At 47.6% G+C, this 24,980-nt stretch overlaps 1 protein-coding gene across 1 annotated transcript; it reads right to left on the minus strand.

Annotated features, from left to right (window-relative positions):
* Positions 1-307: 307 nt before the first annotated feature.
* bmp10 (bone morphogenetic protein 10) lies at positions 308-5,492 on the minus strand. Its single transcript, XM_072554366.1, has 2 exons — positions 5,165-5,492; positions 308-1,242 (listed from the first exon to the last, which is right to left on the minus strand). The coding sequence occupies exons 1-2, from the start codon at positions 5,490-5,492 to the stop codon at positions 308-310; spliced, it is 1,263 nt and encodes a 420-aa protein (XP_072410467.1).
* Between the last annotated feature and the right edge of the window lie 19,488 nt (positions 5,493-24,980).

The following is a 24,980-nucleotide window of genomic DNA, read 5'->3' on the forward strand; positions in this document are numbered from 1 at the left end:
ACAGCTTCCAAGACCTTTAGTATGATTGAAAGGAAAGGAAGAGATTTCTCAATCTTTTTCAGGGGCTTCTTTTTGCCAATTAGCTGTGAAATTTTCCCAGACATTTTTTTTAGGAATGGTTTCTGTGACCTCTCAAACAAGCGATTAACAGACAGTTCATTATAAATCTCGGATTTAGCTGTACATGGGTCCTTAAATAAGCATCTTAAATAGGCAGATAAAAAAAATGTACACATTTACAACCATAGTTCTTAAATACTTTGGAGACTGATATATATTAGAGTGACTTTGTCAAGATTCTGTTGTACTATCTGCAACCACACTCAGCCACCACCATCCCTTCATATTTGAACTTATAGGTGACTGCACCTGCAACATCCACATACAGGATGGAGATGGGGTCCAGTTTAGTGGGTACACAACAAGCCTTGGCTGCCATTTTGGGGTTCCGGAGATTGACCAGTGTCTGAACAATCGCATGCTTAGTTGGGGTGACTTGCTCAGTCAGTGGGTAGTAGCAGGAGCCTTTGCACTCATATGCTTCATACCCTGATGGGGCTATGATCCAGGAGTCCCAGCCAATGTCCTTAAACTCAACGTAGAGGGGGCTCCTTTTGCAGTAGCTGCCTTTCGCACTCCTGCGGATCCTGGAGGAAGTGTCATAGAGCATGTTTGACTGCCTCTGCAGCAAGGTTTCTTCACTCAAGCTGAAGGTTTCCCTGTTGAAACTCTGGAAGGCCACATCTTTCTCATGGTCAATCATCTGCTCCAACTCCTCAATCGCCTCTTTCTTGATGCTGTTTCTGTCATCAGAAAAGACAATCAGCAAGGGCATATGGTTTGTCTCTGGCTTCATGTCAATGTCCAGGCTTCCCTCATTCTGCTTTTCAGTCTCTACATTTTCGATGTGCATCTCAAGCCGGTGAGTGGTACTGTCCGACTTGGACCATCTCATGATCGCTTCGGTCAGATCAAACGTCTCCCAGTTGCTGGCTCTGCCAGGTAATTGTCTTTCGGCTAACTTCTTGAGAGCGGAGCCATTCGCTGTCCTCTCATCGTGCTGACTGTTCACTTCATAGATGGTGACTTTCCTCTCCACTCCCTGGTATGTTCTCTGATCCATGTTGACCAGGGTGAAGAGGCGGAGTTCAGCCATGGTGATTTCCTCATGGTGAGGAACTGATACATTGAAGAGCAGATGATAGATCCTCAAACTATCCGTTTGGTTGCCCACTGAAAGGTCTGGAACAGACAGAAATGGTTAGTCAAAAAGGTACTGCAAAAGGTGAGACTCACTCAGAGGCTTGTCAGGCAAATATGGGTACGCCTGCCTCCTTCTCTGATTGCGTCTATGAACTGGGCATTTCAATTGGCTGGAAACAAGATGCCTGAGTGTAGTTTAATAGTCTGATGAAGATGCATTCATAGAGTCATAGAGATGTACAGCATGGAAACAGACCCTTCAGTCCAACCCATCCATGCCGACCAGATATCCCAACCCAATCTAGTCCCACCTGCCAGCACCCGGCCCATATCCCTCCAAACCCTTCCTATTCATATACCCATCCAGATGCATTTGAAATATTGCAATTGTACCAGCCTCTACCACATCCTCTGGCAGCTCATTCCAGACACGTACCACCCTCTGTGTGAAAAAGTTGCCCCTGAGGTCTCTTTTATATCTTTCCCCTCTCACCCTAAACCTATGCCCTCTAGTTCTGGACTCCCCCACCCCAGGGAAAAGACTTTGTCTATTTACCCTATCCATGCCCCTCACAATTTTGTAAACCTCTATAAAGTCACCACTCAGCCTCCGACACTCCAGGGAAAACAGCCCCAGCCTGTTCAGCATCTCCCTGTAGCTCAGATCCTCCAATCCTGGCAACATCCTTGTAGATCTTTTCTGAACCCTTTCAAGTTTCACAACATCTTTCTGATAGGAAGGAGACCAGAACTGCACCCAATATTCCAACAGTGGCCTAACCAATGTCCTGTACAGCTGCAACATGACCTCCCAACTCCTGTACTCAATACTCTGACCGACAAAGGTCAACTGACGCCTCTGATGAAGAGTTACCTAGATTCGAAATGTTAGCTTGCTTTCTCTGCCTGACCCACTGTGACCTCCAGCATTTGTTGTTTCCTGGAGTTTCTGTGTTCTCTCTAACCCCATTAAATATCGGACAGGCAGATAGATTACCTTATTGTCTGTCAGCTAGCAGATCTAATCCACGTAGGCCAATGACAATGGCAGGGTAGAAGTGGCCCTATTCAAATCAGAGATTGACACTGTTGTTCAGTCAGGAGCATTGTCTAAAAATGGCCTTGCTGTCTACCTTAATGGGCGAGCATTGCACTGATCAGTAAAACTCTGCTGGACTTGTGTCGAGACTCCTGGTGAAGGGCTTTTGCCCAAAACATCGATTTTCCAGCACCACTCTGAACTAAACCCTTGTGTCTAGACTCAGACCTGTAGACTGGGACAATTCGAATATTTGTGATGATGCTGCTGCTTTAACCATGTTATGTCGTCCTCACTATTTTTCAAGAGGGGTTGTAAAGGCAGAGGTTCTCATATGTCTGGAAACACTTTTCTTTTAGAACACTTGGACAATGAAAGGGGAGTTTCCAGTTCTCCCAGTTCATGGTTTTACCCTGGTTTGGTTTTAACAAAGTTGTCTATTTGAGGGCGCTGGTCAGAGAAGGCTGCTGATTCAACAAGTGGTTTTCTGGCTGACTCTCTCTCCCTGCAATTTCTCTCTCTCCTCTAAGAACCTGGGTGTGGACTGTTGTTTTTTGCAAAGAGGTGTGTTTATGGGATGTTGCAGGAAATCACAACTTGTTAAGTTGCATTTTCGTCTTGGTCAGGATTTCAAACAGTTGTTATTCGAAATTCAGTTTTCTTTTGGTGGTGTGTAAATAAATTCTGTTTTGTTTGATTGGGCCAGCTACATCTCTCCTGGAATATCCACTCTGCACCCACTCAAAACAACTCGAAACGTTAGCGTCTGGGCTACTTTATTAAAATGTTTAGAGAGGTTTGGCCTGGTCTATAACACATTTAAAAGGCATCTGGAGGGGTATATGAAAAGGAAGGGTTCAGAGGACTTTGGGCCAAGTACTGGCAAATGGGAGTTGATTAATTTAGGATATCTGGTCAGCACGGATCAGTTGGGCCGAAGGGTCTGTTTCCGTGTGTACAGGTCTCTGACTCTGGGCTAAAATGTTTCACACAAACTGGAAAAACAGAACATTTGAAATTCAGCATAAAGATGAGATCTTAGGATGGCAATCCTGGGGTGGAAAGGAGCCTTTTATGACATGCCTTGAGGAAGTAGAGGGAGACAGAGAGATTTAACGAGGAAGATCAGGAGGACGAGAGCACAGGCACCAACAAGTAAGAAACAGAACGAGAGTGGTAATGTTGCAGGGTTGGAGGTGTTCGGGAGGGTGACAGAGATCGTGCAGGCTGGTGATGATAGGAAAGTAAGAGGCAAGAATTCAAAACTGAATGCATGAGAATCAAGTGAATGTCAATCCATTGGAGGGTCAGTGTGGCAAATAGATTATTACAGGGTGTGGCATATTCAATCAGGTCAGTGACATCTGTCCCAAATGTAAATGGACATATAATCGATCGGGGTCAGAGCAATACCTGTGCTGATCAGGGGTCTATGCTCCTTGGGATCTCACATAGATGGGAGTTGGTCCTGGGACTTCCCTGTTGCTTTTCAACAGTGCAGTGACATCATTGCTTGAACTGCTGTGACGTCTGACGTGATGGCCTGGAACCTGCCAGTTCAAGAGATGTGTGTGTGTGTGTGTGTGTGTGTCTGTGTTCACTCACTGTTCAGGGTCTGTAACTGGGGATAATGTGACTGGCTTCCCCATCTCCTGTTACCCCTTACAGCAGGGACTTGACATTCCCCCACCCACCATCTTCCCTCAATGTCAATGCAACGGCTTTCCCTCTGCCAAATGCACACTTCCCTTTTCCATGGCAGAGAAATCAGATCTGTGAGGGATCTCAGACTGCCTGGCTCATTCACCCTAACCCTAATCCCAAATCTCTTGTCAGGATTTAGGTGAATGTCCCTTCAGTGAGCGGGTGGGAATCAAACACCCTGTATCTTTTGAGGGTCCCCTCCTTCTGTCTGTTGACCACTATCTTCAGTTGTCCCAGTTCACTGACAGACCCCTGACGCAAAGAATCAACATGTTACTGTGGGGACGTGGTTTCCCCTGCAACTCCCACACCAAACGCCACCCTGACCCCCACAACCAGCCCCTGGGAGGACAAAGGAACCTGGAACCTCTTCCATCCCCAAACCTTCCCCAGTCCCCTGGGAATGTTGCACTGGAGTGTGCAATTGCTTTCTCAGGAAATGTTGCATTGGAAAAAGCAGTGCATTCTCTGGGAATGTTGGATTGGAAAGAGCAGTTGCATTCTGTAGGAATATTGGATTGGAAAAAGCAGTGTGTTCTCTGGGAATGTTGAACTGGAAAGAGCAGTTGCATTCTCAGGGAATGTTGGATTGGAAAGAGCAGTTGCATTCTCTGGGAATGCTGAACTGGAAAAAGCAGTGCATTCGCTGGGAATGTTGCATTGGACAAAGCAGTTGCATTCTCAGGGAATGTTGGATTGGAAAGAGCAGTTGCATTCTCTGGGAATGCTGAACTGGAAAAAGCAGTGCATTCGCTGGGAATGTTGCATTGGAAAAAGCAGTGTGTTCTCTGGGAATGTTGGAGTGGAAAGATCAGTGTCTTCGCTGGGAATGTTGCATTGGAAAAAGCAGTGCGTTCTCGGGGAATGTTGAACTGGAAAGAGCAGTTGCATTCTCTGGGAATGTTGAACTGGAAAAAGCAGTGCATTCGCTGGGAATGTTGCATTGGAAAAAGCAGTGCGTTCTCTGGAAATGTTGGGTGTTGGAATCAAACACACCCGTATATACACACACACACATACACACAGAAGGCAGTGTGAGCTCTGCACCCCACCACCGTGGCACTACGGGAGAACTATTCTCCACTCTTTCCAACCCCCTCTCCCACCACCTCCCCCCCCCCCCCCCTCCCACTCCAGCCTGGCTCCCCTCTCTGCTCCCCCCCGGCTAGCTCCTGAAAGTGCACCCCGATGGAGAACAGGGCTCAGGGAGAGCCTTACCTTCACTCTTGAAGCTCCTGATCACGTTGGAGGACGGTCTGGCGGTCCTGTCTTTGGCGAACCTGTTGTAGAGGTCCAGCATGTACTCAGGAGGCTGTGGTCTCTGGCCTGGGAGCCCCGGGCTTGCTGACAGATTCAGGGATTTGAGGAAGTCCGCTTTGATCTTGGCCAGCAGGTTGCTGAAGTCAGCTGTCTCTTCATTCTGGAGTTGATCATCCAGCAGGTAAGTGCTCTGTGCTTGGCTCAGGTCTGCCCTGGTGTCTATGGGGCTGCTGGCTGTGAGACTGAACACAGTGCCCAGCAGCCAAAAGGACAAACTTCTCCACATCCTTTGCAGCTTCTCTCCCTCTCTCTGGGTTCCTGCAAACCTGTACTCACTGTCAACCTCAGGAGCTAGCTTAATCCTCTCTCTCTCTCTCTCCCCGCGGGTCTCATTCAAAACGACATCACTGACCAAACTTCTTTTGGCAGAAATCATTTCTCTGACGTCTGAGTGAGCGAGAGAGCCTGCTCCCAGTAATTGGCTAACACTGAGTGACCTCGCATTTCCCCCTTATCTCTCTCTCTCTCTCTCACTCTCGAGCAGATAGTGCACATCCACCAGATTCACTTCTCACTCAATCGGGCTCCTTAATGAGCCTTGTGTAAACAGCCCCACATTCACTTCCTGCCCCACCAACTGTTCCTTTTCCAAACTTTCCAGAAGATTTTGACAAACCGGCAGTGTCCCTACCTCTGGACCGAGAGGCCCAAACTCAAGCCCCACCTGCCCCAGAGGGAAAATGTGTGTGTGTGTGTGTGAGAGAGGGGGATAGAAACTCTGAACAGGTTGATTAAAAATAATTCTCCCCTCCTCCTCCTCCTGCTCCTGGTGTGGCCATTCAGCCCAACCTTCCCATTGGGACAATCTGCAGCCCACTTCTGCTCAGTTGAAAGCAGACTGAAACAGCCCTGAGGCACAGGCAGACTTTTTTGTGGTTTTATGTGTGTGTGTGTGAGACTGTAATATGCTGCTTACCAGGGGTGAACCCTCCCAGTCCTGAGGAACTGACAGTGAGTGGTCTGGAACTGGTGCCTTGTGGTGATCAGTGACAATGTGAGATTGAGGCTCACTCCCTCATGACTGTTCTCTTGGGAACCGAGTGCTCTGCCATATTGACTCAGTCACCTTTCAAATCTCTTACTCCACACTGAGTACCATGATGGACAGTGATGGACAGAACGAATGAGACCAAAACAGGCTGAGCATCCCAGTAATAGCCCAAACTATCTGTCACTTCAACCTCAGCGATGATCTGCAAAGGACAACAAAATCAAAGCAGGAGCTGGAATTCTCTGCCTTTTAGAGGACTCCTGTTCTTGAACCTTTATTTTAACAGAGTGCAATTCATTCTGAAGGTCATTCTGGTGTTCCTCATTGAATCTGGTTGAAACTGACACGATACTGAGTGGCCTGGATAGAGTGAAGGTGGAGAAGATGTTTCCACCAGTGGGAGAGACTGGGATCCGAGGGCACAGCCTCAGAGTGAAGGGACCACTCTCTAGAACTGAGACAAGGGGGAATTTCTTCAGCCAGAGGGTGGGGAATCTGTGGGACTCATTGCCACAGAGAGATGTGGAGGCCAAGTCAATGAGTGTATTTAAGACCAAGATAGACAGGTTCCTGGTGTGTAAGGGGAATGGTTACGGGGAGAATGCTGGAGAATGGGGTTGACAAATGATGGAGCAGACTCAATGGGTTGAATGGCCTCATTCTGTTCTGATATCTTTTGACCTTTCTGTTCTGGACTAGGCCAGGCCACTCAAAACATTCTTAAGCAGGCAATTTGTTTTGGTAAATGTACAGTGAAAATTACCCGGAGTCAGTTAGTGAGGTTGACCACCAGGTTTTAAAACAGACGGAAAATTTATTCACTAAATTATACAATGAAACATAAAGAACAGAATAAAGAACCCCGACAGAACTCAGTCGATCCAAACTAGACATAATTGTGATGTTCTGAATATATACAACAGTCCCAATAAGCAAACCCCCTTAAACAAAAACAGTAAAAATGGAACAAATGCTTCCAGGTTGAAATTAGAAGGGCAGAAGGAGAGAGAGTTTAGCACACAATCCACAGCTGAACTCCGAGCTAGTTCTGGACTGAATTGCTGAGCTAGAGAGCTGACCTCTCCCCTTTCATTATACAGGTCACTTCTAAAACATGGCCACTTTGACCTGAAGTCTCATCTGTTTACATAGAAACAAAAGGCCTCTCAAAATCCTTTTTCATCTCTGTACCAAACGAGTCACCTCAGAGCCAGAAGGGTTTTATGACACCTTTGAAAACATCAAGGACACAGTATCCTTGAGGAAAGGAACAGCTTTTAGAAAAAAAAGAGACTAGCTTTGTGACACATCTTTTGAAATCAAGTTGTAAAGTGATCTTCAAACCAAGCTTCTGTTACAGAGAAATTGTAACTGAATCAAACTGTGGTCCTCAGATTTAGATAGAGAAACTTTCCTCACATGGGGAGGCCCACATTCTGCCAACGTAGAGCCCAGAAACAAGCTGGGTTCTCTGATGGGGGACTGTAGTGCATTTGAAGGAGAATATATCGGGATTTGCTCAGTTCAGACTCAGTACACATACTTTCCAACCCTTCTCACTGCCCCTTGTGGATGAGCTTGATAGAGAACATTTCACCACCAGAAATTACTCAGTTTGCACCCGAACCAAGTGGTTCAGAGGCTTTATATATGTATATTAATAGATACCCAGGAGGGAGTTACAGACTAGAATCTCATCATGGGGCTCAGATTTATATCTATATAATATGATGGATGTTTTTGTCAAGAGTGGGCATGGGAGATTGTGTACAGAATAACAGGTACCTGGATGTGAATGGTGATTGGCAAGTAGACAGATAAAATTCAAATGCCAACTTCTGACGCAATGTTTATGTAACTCTGTATCAGTCACCATTCAGAGGACATCCCTTACACACACACACACACACACACACACACACACACACAGAGAGAGAGAGAGAGAGAGGCTTGAACGTTGTTTCATGACCATTTGTTCAGATTTAGCAAAACCAAATGTTTGTGATGCATTCCAGCCATCTTTTTTTATTGCTGTGGTGTTTTACTTGACTAAAGGGTTGGCTATCAATCACTTTCTGGAAGAATGGTCCTTTGGGACCGTGTCATTTTTCTAAGGGGTACATCCAGTTGCCCAGACATCTAGCTCCCAATCATCTCGACCTTACTTTCTTGTTTCCTCTTGAAGAGTCAGCTTTTCGTCACCTGACCTCATTTTCTCACGGGGCTAGGTGTCAAATTGCAATTAATGTTGAAGCTGTTCAAAGCCTTTGGCAGTTTGGTTTCTTCATGTTGCTGCACAAATGCAATATTTTTTTTTGTTCTCCTGTGTGAGGGAATTCCAGTGAATTTGATCTGGAAGATTCTCTGGGGACGTGGGCACGTAAACCCAATCCATGGCCTATTGAAGATGGAGATGAGGAGGAATTTCTTCTCTCTGTGGGGAGTGAAGCTGTGGGATTCTTTCCCGCAGAGGGATGGAGAGGTTGGGGTGGGGGTCATTCAGTCTATTCAAGGCTGAGACAGAGAGATTTGTAATCAGTGAGGGGGAACCGAAGGGCAATGGAGACCAGGCAGGAAGGGGGAATTGAAGATGATTAGATTAGCCTTAATGGTGGGGCAGACTCAATGGGCTGAATGGCCTCCTGCTGCTTCTCCCACCGAGGGGATGGAGTGTTGCAGCTGGGTCTCGATAAGCTCAAGCTGCTTTATTTGAAACCGAGAAAGGAGAGGAGTGATCAGATTGAGATGTGTAAGGTAATGAGGAGCAAGGATAGGATGAACAAAGAACAGCTGTTGCCTTCAGTGGAAAGGTGAATGACAAGGGAGCAGAGATTTCAAATGAAAGACAGCAGGTTCAGAGGGAACTTGAAAAAGTCTTTCCTTTCAAGTGTGCTCGGGGTCTGGAGTCTCAGCTGGGGAGGGTGGCTGAGGTGGGAAACATCAAAAACCTTTCAAAAGTATTTCGATGAGCGCTTGAAATGTCATGGGGCGTGGAAAACTGAGACTAGCATCGGTCGCAGTACATTTTCGGTTGTACAGACTAGATGGGCCAAAGGGTCTCTTCCACCCTCTTCCTTGACCTGATGCCACGAGACTTCCTGGGATCTGGAGTCATGGAGTCTGTGTGTTCAGAGACGGCTGAAATATTCAAGTGTCCAAAAACGTCTGGCCAAAAAGTCGACAAAACCTTCACACGGCATGAGGGAGCCATTTCAACATGGAACAGAAAATGTCTCCCCTGATGACAGTTTGTGGAATACTGAACACAGTCGTGTTGCCAGGAGGCAGGATCTGTCAGGAAATAAGTGAGATTAGACTGCAGGGAAAGATGAACAGTGAACTGGTCACTCAGACAACAACTGGCCACAAGGTATGACAAATTAGGTCTGCCAAGTCAGTGTGTGAGCGACTGAAAGGAGGGTTCGGGGAAATGACCCTGAAGGACAGTTGGAGGTGATCAGGACAACCTGGAAAGAATTCCAATTTGGGAACAGAATGGAAAACCAGCCAGAAAATGGAGGAAGGTGCAAATTGAAGTCAAACAACCTTGGGATTCCAACTGGAATTCAAAATTTCACAGACAATATGTCCATTGGGCAGAAAATGGCCTGGTGGTACGATCGCCGGAGCGTTAATTCAGAGACCCAAGTTTGAACCCAGCCATGGCAGATGATGGAATTTCAGTTCAATAATATCTGGAATTAAGAGTCTAATGATGACCGCAAATCCATTGGCAATTGTTGGGAAAACCCCATTTGGGTCATTAATGTCCTTCAGAAAAGGAATCTGCCATTCTTACCTGGTCTGGCCTACATGTGACTCCAGACCCACAACCAATGTGGTTGACGGTCAACTCCCCTCTGAGCAATTTGGGATGGACAATAAATGCTGGCCTGGGCAGCAATGCTCTCATCTCAAAAATAAAACAAAAACTGAAGAGCAAGTTTCTAATTTGGGGACCAGATGTGTGGGTTCCTTCGAACAGGGACACCCTGATATCCCAGTGGAGGTAACTTGCAGTGGATATCGTTCAATAAGTTTCAGAACTGTAACTCACTTTCTGACGAGAAAGTGCATTTATCCCCTCAGCTCATGTGTCTGCCATCAGCTGACAGGTTGAAGATACTCAGTAGGAAGTTGGTGGGCGGATTCTTGATCAGGCCAATCCCTGAACCAGGCACGAGCAACCAACTTTCAAAGTGACATGACCACAGGCAATCTTCTGGAAATCCCGGAGGGAAACCCTTCACCAAACACCTTCCCCCTGCCTGAACTTTAACCCAAGCACAAACCTTCAGAGCCCAAATGAAATACAGGTTGCAGGAGAGCGAGGTGAAGCAGCGATCATCAGCGAGGTGGTGAATAGTCTTCCAACCATGAGCAGAGTAGGCAAGGATTGGGTGTGGAAGCCAGTGGGAGGAGAGAGTCATCAGATGGCCAGGTCATGGATGTAGAAAATGACACAAAGTACATATGGAGTCATGCTGCATTCAGCAGAGGGAAAGGATAACATCAGACTTTTGGGAAAGTAGCTATGTATGACCAAAGTATGACCAGAACCTGGGTGAAGTTCCCCAATTTGTCCCAGACAACATGACCCAAACCGCTCAGCTCTTGGGTGAAGAGACATGGACTTGGCTGTCAGTTTTGATTAACTGCTAATGTAAATCCCTGGAGTTTTTTTGTCTCCTGCAGTGAGAACCTCTGAGTTCTGACAAAAGCAGCAGTAGCAGCTTGCAAAAGTGAGAGCCAATGTGTCATTGCAATGATTGCTGTCCATGGAATCTCTGAGGAACTACACAGCAAAGAAGAAACTTTACTGATGGATTCCCTCAGTTAGTGCCAACAATGTGACTTCACAAAAGATCCCCTCCCTTGTGGATCTCTTTCTCTACAAACCAAATCAATTCAGTTTTGAAAAAAAAAGCCAACATTACAATGCCTCCTCCAGTTTGCATTGGAGTGAGTTTATTGGTTTCTAAACATCAGAAGTAGGAATAATCCCAGACACACACACACACACACACACACACACACACACACAGGTCTGGAGTAGGAACTAAATCCAAGAAAAGATAAAAGTTTGAAATAAATATGAGCAATCCCTGATTTGTTTGTGAAGAGTACATATTGAAACATTGCAGCTATTATCAGGGTCTACAGTTATTGACAGTACTGGATGCTCGAGTTTGCACAGTCCACATTAAGATCCTTGGTTACATAAGTTGATTGAAATTAAGTTGTCCTCATTCTGTGCGACGGTGACTGTCTGCTAGCACTCAGAGTGAGAGAGTGTTTTTTTCCTTCACTTTACCTGCAGTGCAGGGGTTAATTGGTTGTTCTAAATGCTATGAGCTTCACTGCACTGTAGTCCATAGACTGGGATGTTGCACCACTAAATACACACAGATCAGGGTTGAAACTCCGGATGAACCCCTGATTTCTGTCTCTCCCAGGAAGGGTAAAACACCAACGTATCTGCAGGAAATGGTTGTCTGCCTCTTGTTACCTGTACCTTTCTGGTATTTCTGTTTGAACATTTCCCGGACTCCATCCAGGTGTAACATTCCATGGGTTCACACAGGACTCTCACTGAATTTCCATCTGCAGTCATTTAGTTTGGACTTTCATCGTGTTCTTGTTAAAAAGACAGGTTGGCATTAAAGGTTAGCTGTGTCCATTGGTCAGCTGATGGAGGTAATGACATGCTGGTGGCTGGAGAGGTGCAGGGATAAATATTATTGGGTTGACAAGGGAGGGGTAAACACAATGACTGATCAGAGGCTGAGGGATAAACATATTGAGATGACTCGTCGTCTGATGAGTTGTCTTGTTTTCCTGCCCCACCCAATCTGGCCAGTTAACAAAATGGAAATTTTTCATCTCTCTGCTGCTGAATAGGATGGAAATCGGAGCCAGATGTGTGTGAAAGGACCTCCAGTTAGCTGTTATCCCTTACATACCCAGGAACTCATAATGTTTGCCTGGATATGTTCCAGTTCCAGTCCAGGGGCTGATTGGGAATTTCATCCACTACAGAGGAATCTCCATTATCTGAACAGGATCACAAGGTCCCGATGCTTGGCAAAATGGTGTTATCTGGCATTTGATTATCCGAACATTCAATTATCCAAATGAAATACTCCCTACCTGTGTTGATCGGATAATCGAGGTTCCTCTGTATTGCTCATTTTGGGTCCTCATCTTCTTCTGAATACTTTCCATCTCTCTGAAAGTCAATGACATAGGCCACTGGTGGGGAAGGGAAGTTGAAGCAGATGATCAGATTATCAGCCCAGTATTCAAAGGTTTAGCAAGCTCAATGGGCTGGATGGCTGAGCCTTGGTTTCTCAGACACACCCCAATGGTTCTTCAAGTCTATTTGATTTGCCCCAGTCACTTTCTCCACGTGGGGCTGTTGGGCTCCAACACTGTGCTGGGTGTGAGAGCTACATAAAACCTTCTCCTGTCATCAGTTACACAGACTTTACTACTGCAGTCACCACAGGTTAACACCTGGCACTTACAACATAGAAATGTACAGCACAGAACATGCCCTTCGGACCATGATGTTGTGCTGAGGATTAATCCTAATCTAAAATAAAATAATCTAACCTACACACCCCTCAACTCACTGCTATCCAGGTGCATGTCCAGCAGTCACTTAAATGTCCCCAATGACTCTGCTTCCACCACCACAGCTGGCAACGCATCCCATACATTCACAACTCTCTGTGTAAAGAACCTACCTCTGACGTCTCCTTTATACCTTCCTCCTAATATCTTCAAACGATGACTTCTTGTACCAGTCAATCCTGCCTTGGGGAAAAGTCTCTGGCTGGTGACTCTAACCATGCCTCTCATTACCTTGTACATCTCAAATAAGTCACCTGTCTTCCTCCTTCTCTCCAGAGAGGACAGTCCGAGCTTACTCAACCTTTCTTCATAAGGCAAGCCCTCCAGTCCAGGCAGCATCCTGGTAAACCTTCTTTGTACCCTCTCCAAAGCCTCTATCTTTCCTATAGTGGGGCGACCAGAACTGGACACAATATTCCAAGTGTGGTCTCACCAGGGACTTGTACAGCTGCAGCAAAACCTTGTGGCTCTTAAACTGGATCCCCCTGTTAATGAAAGCCAAAACACCATATGCTTTCTTAACAACCCTATCCACTTGGGTGGCAACTTTGAGGGATCTATGTACTTGCACACCCAGATCCCTCTGTTCCTCCACACTGCCAAGAATCCTGTCTTTAATCCTATATTCAGCATTTGGGTTCGACCTTCCGAAATGCATCACCTTGCATTTATCCAGGTTGAACTCCATCTGCCATTTCTCAGCCCAGCTCTGCATCCTGTTGAAATCACACTGCAGCCTGCAGTAGCCCTCTATATTATCGATGACACCTCCAACCTTCGTGTCATCTGCAAATTTACTAACCCACCCCTCAACCTCCTCATCCAAGTCATTTATAAAAGAGCAGAGGCCCAAGAACAGAGCCCTGCGGGGCCCCACTCAACACTGACCTCCAGGCAGAATACTTTCCATCTACAACCACTCTCTGCCTTCTGTCAGCCAACCAATTCTGAATCCAGACAGCCAAACCTCCCTGTATCCCATACTTCCTGACTTTATGAATGAGCCTACCATGGGGAACCTTATCAAATGCCTTGCTGAAGTCCATATATACCACATCCACTGCTCGACTGTCGATCTGTCTTGACACTTCCTCAATGAACTTAATAAGATTTGTGAGGCATAACCTGCCCCTCACAAAACCATGCTGACTGCCTTTAATCACACTATGCTTTGCCAAATAGTCAAAAACCCTATCCCTCAGAATTCTTTCCAAAACTTTGCTGACCACAGACATAAGACTGACTGGTCTGTAATTGCCAGGGATTTCCCTATCACGCTTCTTGAAAAGAGTAACAACATTCTCCTCCGGGCAATCCTCCAGTACGACTCCTGTGAAGAGTGAGTAGGCAAATATCCTCACCAGCGGCTTAGCAACCTCCTTTCTCGCTTCCCGGAGCAGCCTAGGATAAATCTGGTCTGGCCCTGGGGACTTATCAATCTTAATGTTTTCCAAAATTTCTCGCACATCAACTTCATCAATCTTGATCTGGTCAAGACTGTATCTCAGATCCTCTAAGTTCTCATTTACAACAAGTTCCCTTTCCTTGGTGAAAACCGAATCAAAAAACTATTTAAGGGCTTCGCCATCTGCTCAGACTCCACGCACAAGTTCCCTCCGTTATGCCTGATTGGCCCTACCTTCTTCCTGATCATTCTCTTATTCCTCATGCATTAGTAAAATGCCTTTGGGTTCTCCCTAATCCTTGCCAAGCCTTTTTCGTGCCCTCTTGGCTCTCCTCAGTCCATTTCTGAGCTCCTTTCTAGCAAGCCTGTAATCCTCTAAAACTGTGCTAGATCCTTGCTTCCTCCACCTTCTGTAAGCTGCCTTCTTCCTTCTAATCTTACCCCTTCTTACCTGACTCCGAGGAACAAATTTGTGCATCACTCGCCACAACTGCTCCTTAAATAGTCTCCACATGTCTGCTGTGCCCTTTCTGTGAAACAATTGCTCCCAGTCTGTACTCCCAAACTCCTGTCTGATTGCGTCATAATTTCCTTTTCTCCAATTAAATATCTTCCCTCGGTAACCGCTCCTTTCACTCTCCAAGGCTATGGTAAATGTGAGGCAGTTGTGATCACTGTCACCAAAGTGTTCTCCCACCGTGAAATCTGACACTTGTCCTGGCTCATTGCCGAGCCCCACCCTTGATGGCCTGTCTACATACTGAGTAAGGAAACCCTCCTGAACACACCTGACAAAAACAGCTCCATCCAAACCATCTGCACTAAGGAGGTTCCAATCGATATTGGGAAAGTTGAAATCACCCAGAACAACAACCCTGCTACTTTTGCATTTTTCCAGAATCTGCCCGCCTATGAAATCTTCAATCTCTCTGCTGCTATTAGGTGGTCTGTAGAAAACCCCCAATGCGGTGGCTGTTCCCTTGCTGTTCCTAACTTCCACCCATACTGACTCAGTAGACAAACCTTCCTCAACAACCTTCGTTTCTGTAGCTGTGATGCACTCTCTGATTAGCAATGCTACACCCCCTCCTCTTTTTCCACCCTCCCTGTTCTTTCTAAATGTTCTAAGTCCTGGAACATCAAGCAACCATTCCTGCCCCTGTGAAACTCACATCTCCGTTATGGCCACAACATTGTAGTCCTAAGTCCTGATCCATGCTCTAAGTTTGTCACTCTTATTTCAGACACTCCTTGCATGAAAGCAGACACACTTTAACTGGTCCCTTTGTTTCATCGCTTGAGAAACCTTCCAGATAGATTCAATATATCCTGTCACTGTCCCGTCTGCAACTGACTTCCTCTCAGACATGTGGCTCTGATTCCCACTCACCTGCAAAACTAGTTTAAACTCTCCCGAATCACACGAGCAAATCTCTCACCCAGGACAGGGTTGGAACATCAGCTGGGATCATCGAACCTGTCTCCATTGTGGTTCGTCTGTGATCCCCCCATGTGATCAGATTCCCTATCCCAGATTCAATCCCATTTTGGAGCAATTTCTACTCATCAGGCAGTGTCAATGAAGAGAGAAGATACGGCTCTATCCTGCGGAGGAGGAATGACATTGAGCTAGGAACACTTACTCTTGCTCTCTTGAGACAGATGCTGTCAGATGTCACAAGTTATGGTCCAACAGGTTTATTTATAATCACAAGCTTTCAGAGCGCTGCTCTTTCATCAGGTAAAGTCTGGGGTTTACAGATGCTGCTGGACTTGCTGAATTTCACAAATACTTTCTGTTTTGATTTCAGATTTGCAGCATCTGCAGCATCTGTAGATGTGGGCGGCACAGTGGTTAGCACTGCTGCCTCACAGCGCCAGAGACCCGGGTTCAATTCCCGCCTCAGGCGACTGACTGTGTGGAGTTTGCACATTCTCCCAGTGTCTGCGGAGGTTTCCTCCGGGTGCTCCGGTTTCCTCCCACACTCCAAAGATGTGCAGGCCAGGTGGATTGGCCGTGCTAAATTGCCCGTAGTGTTAGGTGAAGGGGTAAATGTAGGGGTATGGGTGGGTTGTGCTTTGGTGGGTCAGTGTGGACTTGTTGGGCCGAAGGGCCTGTTTCCACACTGTAATGTAATCTAATCTATCTCACTTTTAATAGAGATCCCAGCAGAATCAGGTGCTCGCTCTGGGAACAACTCTGGAAGTAATGCCAGGACAGCACAGGACAACAAGCAGCCCCCCCCCCCCCCGCAGCTGCTTTCTCCCCTGGTGACTGGGCGAGGGTTGGGGAGAGAGAGAGAGGCTGCTCTTCATACATTCCCTAGGGGGACTTCCCTTTTCACTTCCTCAGCCTTCCACATCCTCACGAGAAGGTGGAATTGGAACGGGACTCGAGAGAGGTGGGAACAGGCTGGGGGGGGGGTGGGGGGGGGGGGGAGGGTGGAGTTGATGAGCCAGGTCATTGGTGACCACATTGAAGGATCCACTCGAGCTCACTCACCCGATCCCTGCTGGGAAATCTCCCATCATGCAAAGGATTGGCGCGACAATGCTGTCACTTTTAAAAACTTATTTTGCCTTGGTTCTGTTTTGGAGAGAGGTTGGAAGGCAGAAGTGACAAGCTGCCTGGTTGAAACCAGTTGAGTTAGCAGCTCAGGAGACCTGGGCATTCTTTAACAGCCTGGTTTGGTGGGGTCAGCTCTCACAGATCAGGATTTCTGGGTTTCAGCTTTGCAGTAACATTGGAAGTTATCGGGGTCTCAACAGAGTTGGAAGCTTCAGTGAATATCTCCGAGCTGCAACTTCCTCTGAATTCTCTCTTGCTGTATTTTCCTGCTGGATGGGAGGACTGCATGTGAGAAGCTGTTTTGAATTTTCCCTTATTGCCAAGGGGTATGTGTATGTGTCATTACTGTATTGGGACAGTTAATTGAGCAGCACGGTGGCACTGTGGTTGGGCAGCACCGTGGCACCGCTAAAGACCCGGGTTCAATTCCCGCCTCAGGCAACAGTTTGTGTGGAGTTTGCACATTCTCCCCGTGTCTGTGTGGGTTTCCTCCGTGTGCACTCCCACAGGTTAGGGTGAATTGGCCACGCTAAATTGTCCATAGTGTTAGGTGAAGAGGGGAATGGGTCTGGTGGGTTGCGCTTCGGCGGGTCGGTGTGGACTTGTTGGGCCGAAGGGCCTGTTTCCACACTGTAACTAATCTAATCTAATAGTTACTGTATCTGGTTAAGTTTCCAGTTGAGGTAAGTTATTTAAAATTCCTCTTTCTTTCTTTCTTTGTACTTTAACTAATCAGTTTTCAATAAATGATGCTTTGCTTAACATCGAGTAGTTTGAGTCAGGAACTTTGCATCTCCATTTAAAATAAGGAACCGTTCAAGTCTAGGCGACCTTAAGATTTATTGAGGTGGTCTTGCTTGGTCTGTAACATCAGTCAGAGTGGAGTCATAGTCAGCATTCGGATATGTCATTGACTAAGGCTGACATCTTACTGCTGCTTCCCATTAGACAGAGGAGCTGCAATAGGCCATTCGGCCCATCGAGTTTGCTCTGCTACTCACCGAGATCCTGGTTAATCTCATCATCCTAGAGTCCACTTTGCTGCCTTTTCCCCAATCTCTCTCATCCTCAACAGCCTTCTGTAGTAAAGAATCTCTCCTCTGAGAGAAGAGATTCCTCCCCATCTCCATCTTCAAGGTGGGACCCCTTACTCTGAGCTGAAGCCCTTTCTGTCCTGGTTCAATGTGTGCCTTCTAAGTGCTCAGACAGACAGTGCACAGATTGGGCAATGCTGGACGGACTTGTCACACGGACTTTTGGCAGGTCCTTGCTTCCTGTCCAGTGTAAACACTGCTGCCTGTTGCTATTTGTGGACTGGTCACTCACCCCGGCGCTGGGTGTCTGACCCGAGATAAGACAATCAGTGTCACTGACAGACAGAGTTGCCAAGAAACAGACAGTAACACACTGAGACAAGCTGCTGCCTACAGTTTGGAGAAAACAGCATGTTTTTCTGCAGTACCAGCCCCTCTCCGCTGAATTGAGATAATCCAGCAGCATCTGACTTCACTTTGAGTCCCATGTAAAACTGCACTCACTGGTGCCCGCACCAACACTCCTGGTGTTAAAAACCAAAACCATACAGAAAGTGCTGCAGCCTCTCAGCAAGGCAGGCTTCAGGTACATCATTCTTTGAAGTTTGTGTCACATAGAGACAGGGTGGTGAAGCAGGCATTTAGCACGCTTGACTTCATTGCTCATAACTTTGAGCACAGGAGTTGGGACGTCCCATTGAGGTTGGACAGGACGTTGGTGAGGCATCTTCTGGAATACTGTCTCCAGTTCTGGTCACCCTGTTACAGGAAGGATGTTATGAACCGGTGAGGGTTCAGAAGAGATTTACCAGGATCTTAGAAATGGAGGGTTTGAGCGACCATGTAAGGCTGGGCCATTTTTAACTGGAGTGTCGGAGGTTGAGAGGTGACCTTTTAGAGTTATAAAGTCATGAAGGGAATTGATAAAGGTGAATGTCAGGTGTCGTTTCCCTAGGGTGGGGGATTTCAAGATGAGGTGAGAGGAGAAAGATTTAAGAAAGGCACGAAGAACACATGTTTACACAGTGAGTGGTTTTGTGTGGAATGAACTACCAGAGGAAGTGGTGGACGTGGGTGCAGTTAGAACATTTAAAAGACATTAAGTTCATGAATAAGAAAAGTCTGGAGGGATATGGGTCAGGAGCAGGCAGGCTGGATTAGTTTAGTTTGGGATTCTGGTCAGCATTGACCAGTTGGACCGAAGGGTCTGTTTCCGTGCTGTATGTGGGGAGGGTGAAAGAATGTTTTGGGTGGAATCATTTCTCATGAACATCAGCATCCAGTGTGTGCTCCGGCCCTGCCCTGTGTCCGGAATGTTCACTGAACACTGAATTCAATCAAGTTGTCCTACATGGCCAGGGGTCTGGCAAGGGGGGGTGGGGGGTAGGTGGTGAAGAGGGGAGGTGTGTGGGGTGGGAGAGGGGCCAGAGGGGATGGAGTTGGGATTGGGGGTTGGGTGATGGTGGAGGGGATCTTGAAGATCTTGGAGGCCATCTACTGGTAGGTCCAAGGCGGCTCCAAGGTCAAATGCCTGGTGGTGTGGTCTAATGATAACAATCTCTCCCTGAGTGTCAGCAAACCTAAAGAACTTACTTCAGGAAGTAAGAAGGAGAATACACCCCAGCCTACATCAATGGGAGCTAAGGCAGAGAGGGTCAAGAGCATCAAGTTCCTCAGAGTAAAGATAACCAAGAATCAGTCCTGGCTTATCCACGTTGATGTGACAGTCAGGAAGGTCAGGAAATTCAGCATCTTCATAAGGACCACCTTTTACAGATACACCATTGATAACATGCTATCCGGGTGCTCTGTGTGGGACCATAACAAGTTACATGGAGTTGTGTACACAGCTCAGTCCATCACACAAGCCAACCTTCCATCCATTGGCTCCATCTACACTCCCCACTGCCACCATCAATAAAGACCCCTCCCACCCCAGTTATATCTCTTCCAATCTCTTCTGCCGGGCAGAAGATACAAAAACTAAAACACACACACCAAACAGGTTCAAGAACAGCTTCTTCCCCGCTGTTATTCCAATTCAGAGCAAATCTCTCAAATTTTAAGTTTAATGTCGATCTCTCTCTTTGTGCCCCTTCTCTGCAGTTAGAACAATGTATTTCTCACTCTGTTCAATTATCCTGTGATCTTTGTGTGGTATGATCTGTCTGTACTGCACACAAAAACAAAACTTCCCATTGACAGTGTAATGATGCTCTTCCAAGTGACAAAAGTTTCTTTGGGGTGTGTGTGTGTGTGTGTGTGTGTGTGTGTGTGTGTGTGTGTGTGTGTGTGTGTGTGTGTGTGTGTGTGTGTGTGTGTGTGTGTGTGTGTGTGTGTGTGTGTGTGTGAGAGAGAGAGACAGTGATACCAAGGAACAGGTGACAAACTAAGATCTGCTGCTGCTGAGCCGGTTTCCTGGCTAAACAAACATGACAGAGATTAAACAAGCCCAAGAGTGCCGGTAGAGGCCGTTTGGCCCATCGTGTCTGAAGAACAGCCCATCCACCACTCATATCCTGCCTTTCCTGTGGCTTACCCTCCTAACCTGCACATCCCAGGACACTGTGGGGAATTTCCCATGGCTAATCCACCCTAACCTGCGCATCTTTGGACTGTGGGAGGAAACCCACACAGATATGGGAGAGGATTCAAACTCCACACTGACAGTGGCTCAAGGGTGGAATCAAACCCAGGTTCCTGGTGCTGCGAGACAGATGTGCTGACCATTGAGCTACTGTCCAGCCTTTGACAGATGTTGATATACTCCAGGACAAAGATGCATTGCATTGCTATCAGAGTAATATTACTAACAAAGAATAACATTCTAATGGGACTGGACTGGGTCAATGTGTTCCCAATGGCGGGGGGGGGGGGGGGTGGGGGGTTCAGAACCAGTGGGAGGGGGGAACAGTCTGAGGATATGGGCTAGACCATTTAGGATTGGGATGGGGAGAAGTGTCTTCATCCAGAGAGTGGGAAGCCAAGGGGATTCGGTCATAGAAAGCAGCTTATGGCAAAACATGGAATGTTTTCAAGGAGGAGGTAGATCCCATGATTTATGATCCAGACCTTGGGACTAAAAGGGATGACAGGGTAATGGGGAGAAAGCGTGTACAGAGGATTGAGTTGGATGCTCAGTATTGACCATACTGAATGGTGGAGCAGGCTCGAAGGGCCGAATGGCCTACTCCTGTTTTCCATGCTTTTTTTAACAACAGCAGAATTGACAAAGTAAATGACTCCTAATGCCACAGAGACGGACTGGAGAATTGAAGGGGTCAGTGGTGGCTGTCAGCGAACGTTTAGACCAGCCAGGACCAGTGGGAACTTAGGAGAAACCTGTTCACCCAGAGAGTGGTGAGAACGTGGGGGAGGGAGGCCTGGAAGGGGGTGCCTTTGGGAGTGGGGTGGGGTGGAGGAGGAGACCTAGATAAAGCAGAAGGAAGAAAGCAGTGTGGAGGTAGGGTGTGGAAGGGAAGGTGCGGAGGCTGTGTGTCAGCACTGGGAGGGCTGCTGTTGGTTGCAGTGGTCTCGAGGTGTCTGCTGAAAAAGCAGATCTTCATTTGCAGCAGGGAAACATCAGATGTCAGCACTTGGCCCCACCCACCAACACATACATACACACTCTCTGTCTCGGACCAGAATAGGAAATTGGAACTGAATCACTCTCTCCCAGCCATTGGGTGGTGCTCTCACCAAAGAAAACAAAGCCAGCTGTGGTAATGGACTTCAAAAGGGGCATGGAGTCAAGGCAGGGTGCTCCCTCACACTGTCTCTCAGAGACACACCATATCCCCCATCATTTCTCTCTTTGCTTCTGTCCACTTCAGGTCTGAGAATTCACAGCTTGGCACACGTTCATTGTGGGCATGGTCCCCTGGGTGGTGATTTCCTGCACCTGCCCACAGCTGGCAGGCTGACCGACCGTATCAGACAGGTGCAGAGATTCCATGTAAACACAGTCCCTCACCCAGATCACCACAAACTGTGGGAAACCTCAGGGCTAGGCAGGGCAGTGAATCACTGTCAAAGCAGTGAGGTTCCCAAACACATGCCTGGCTGTCAGATTCCTGATACACAGTCTGTGTGTGTGTGTGTGTGTGTGTGTGTCCATTGATGCTTTCCACAATGGAGCAGGAGAACAGAGCATTTAACAGCTGGAGCTTTATTTTGGAGATGTTTGTCCACCAAAAGGCAGGAAGGTTACACAAAGCTGTCTCCTGCTCAAAAGATAGCCAATGGTGTCATTGCTAGCTCACGTGATTGGACTGTCATGCGACAGTCCACCATGCAATACAAACACACAACATCCACATGAAGACAGTGACAACAGCCAGGCTTATTCACCTGCACTTACAGAGCTCCATCACTGGGTGGCACTATCACACAATCTCACCAACTCCAAGCTCTTATCTCCAAGAGGGTCACTGCTCACACTCCACAAACCTCCCCCCCAGTTTTCCACGGATCTCACACTGGATCCCACCCACTTACAGGAGGATGGGGATCCCACACTTTTCCACACGGATGTGGGATGGGACAATCAGATCACACCCACCCTGAGGATGTTCCGAGGCTGCAGAACGTCAGTCACTGGGGTGAGGATTGGCAGAGATTGGCTGATCATAAGCAACTACCCAGCGAGGGCCACAGTGTTGTTGATGAGCGTGGGAGAACTCAGCCAAGTGTTCGCCATTTACCCCCTCCCCGCCCCCCCCACCACCACCATAAATGAAGCTGATCGGAAGTCTCAGAGAAAACAATAACGTTTTATCCCCTTCCCCTTTCAACAAATCGGGTGCCGTGGAGGGCAACGATAGCAGATGCATGGGACCGCCATCACAACCGGAGATTCTCTTTACCAATGTCACCGTAGACGGCATGGTGGTTAGCACTGCTGCCTCACAGTGCCAGAGACCTGGGATCAATTCCCACCTCAGGCACATATTCCCCGTGTCTGTGTGGGTTTCCTCCGGGTGCTCCAGTTTCCTCTCACAGTCCAAAAATGTGCAGGTTAGGGTGAATTGGCCATGCTAAATTGCCCGTAGTGTTAGGTAAGGGGTAAATGAAGGGGAATGGGTCTGGGTGCGTTGCGCTTCAGCGGGTTGGTGTGGACTTGTTGGGCCGAAGGGCCTGTTTCCACACTAAGTAATCTAAATCTAAACTAAATGTCACACTGACCTAGAACAACAGGGCAGTCAAAATCCCCACATCTTCCTGACCCAACCTGACTCCACTAGGGGTGTGTGTGTGACTGTGTGTGTGAGTGTGAGTGCCTGTCAGAGAGTGTGTGAATGTGCCTGGGTATCTGTTCCCCCAACAGCCATCAGCCTGTCCAGAGTGCAGCTCCTTATGCAGCAGCCCCAGTAACACCAGCCTGGCCAATGATCCTCCCAGACCATCAGTGAATCCAAGGACAGCAGGCCAGCCCAGAGCCACACCAGCAGCCAGGAACCATGGTCACTCGCTGGAGAGTGCGACCTGTGGAACACCGAGGTGCCCAGGAGGAGCTCCGTCCATCTGCCCCTACCCTCAGAAGGACAGCTAACATCATCTTACAGCACCCATCTTTGAGTAATGAACCCAGCCCTGGATCGCCTGTTCAGGTTTCTGCTCTTTTCCAACACCCCTGGGACCTTGTGGTATCACCAAACTTCACAGTACACCAGAGGCCCTTCGGCCCACCTGGTCTGTCCTGTACCAGTCCCACCTTCCTGGCCTGGATTATTACCCAGCTCCTCCCTGTCTGTGGTACAGGGGTGTCTGTAATGTCCAAACCTCTGTCTTATGAACACTTGCATTTATAGGTGTGATCGCATAAAGATCCAATGTCTTACAAAGAGGCTGCTTGATCTTGTCCCACACTGAGTCCCCACTTCCATACGGACCCTGTTCCAAAATGTGGGATCCGCCTGGACTCACCTTGATGACAGTTTCTCAGCCTCCTGTGTCTCGTGACGAGTGGGAGAGGATACCTCACTGTTAACCCCCTACAGAACAGATAACACAAAGATGGTCACTGCATGACTGTAGGAAACACAACTGGCTTTGTTCAGGCATCATCTGGACCACTTCCTGGAGCTGCTACAGACTTGCCTGCTCCCTCTGAAAGCTGGGGAACAACTTCTCATCTTTCTGCACGGACTGGAGGGTGTTATCTGGAGAATGGGTGGAGCTGATGGGAAACAAGCATTAACCCCATCACAACTGTGTGCAAGATCATTATCACCAACCACCTAGCTCCCCCCACCATCTCAGATATCTTTCACCACACTCTCTATGTTATTAAAGCCTTTCGCCTGTACTCACTCACAGTGATGTGGGAGTCACTGGCTGGGCCTGGGTTTATTGCCAATTCCCAATTCATAGAATCCCAACAGAGTGGAAGCAAGCCATTTGGCCTTTCAAGTCCACACCGACCCTGCCGACCAGACCCACGCCCCTACCTAATCCATGTAACCCTGCCTTTCCTAGCCTACACATCCCTGGACACTATGGGAAATTTCCCATGGCCAATTCACCCTAACCTGAGCATCTTTGGACTGTGGGAGGAAACCCATGCAAACACGGGGAGAATGTGCAAACTCCCACACAGACATTGGCCAGAGGGTGGAATCGAACCTGGATCCCTGGTGCTGTGAGGCAGCAGGGCTAACCACTGAGCCTCTGTACAGAGGGGGGGCAGTGATCTCCTTCCATGAACCATTGCATACGGTATCAGTCGACCGATCAGGCTGTTACAGAGGGAGCCCCAAGCTCTCAAGCTGATGAGAAGGAAGGACAGAAACTGGATTGGATTCTTCTCCCTACTCCAGAACCTTGAACCTTCTTCACAGGTCGGGAACTGTTTTGGAGGTGTGACATTCACTGCTCCTTCCAGTCAGAACCTGAAACTTACAGACACCCACTCAAAGAGCCTGGCCATAATTCTGTCCCAGTGAACTATCTCCTCAGTTCCCATTCTGCCTTTCAGGACACTGCTGTAACCTTTAGCATCCACTAGATGCCAGACAAAGCAATTGAAAATGGATGGGAGAGGAGCTGCTAAAGGGGATTGGGAAGAGGGGACTTGGAAT

The sequence above is a fragment of the Chiloscyllium punctatum genome, chromosome 35 (assembly GCF_047496795.1).
Source record: "Chiloscyllium punctatum isolate Juve2018m chromosome 35, sChiPun1.3, whole genome shotgun sequence".
Lineage (NCBI taxonomy): Eukaryota > Metazoa > Chordata > Chondrichthyes > Orectolobiformes > Hemiscylliidae > Chiloscyllium > Chiloscyllium punctatum.

Excerpts from the sequence above, each read along its gene's own strand:
- bmp10 (XM_072554366.1), bottom strand. The coding sequence starts at position 5,492 with ATGTGGAGAAGTTTGTCCTTTTGGCTGCTGGGCACTGTGTTCAGTCTC. Across the intron at positions 1,243-5,164 it reads CAGGAGCTTCAAGAGTGAAG|ACCTTTCAGTGGGCAACCAA; the intron begins GTAAGGCTCTCC and ends TGTCTGTTCCAG.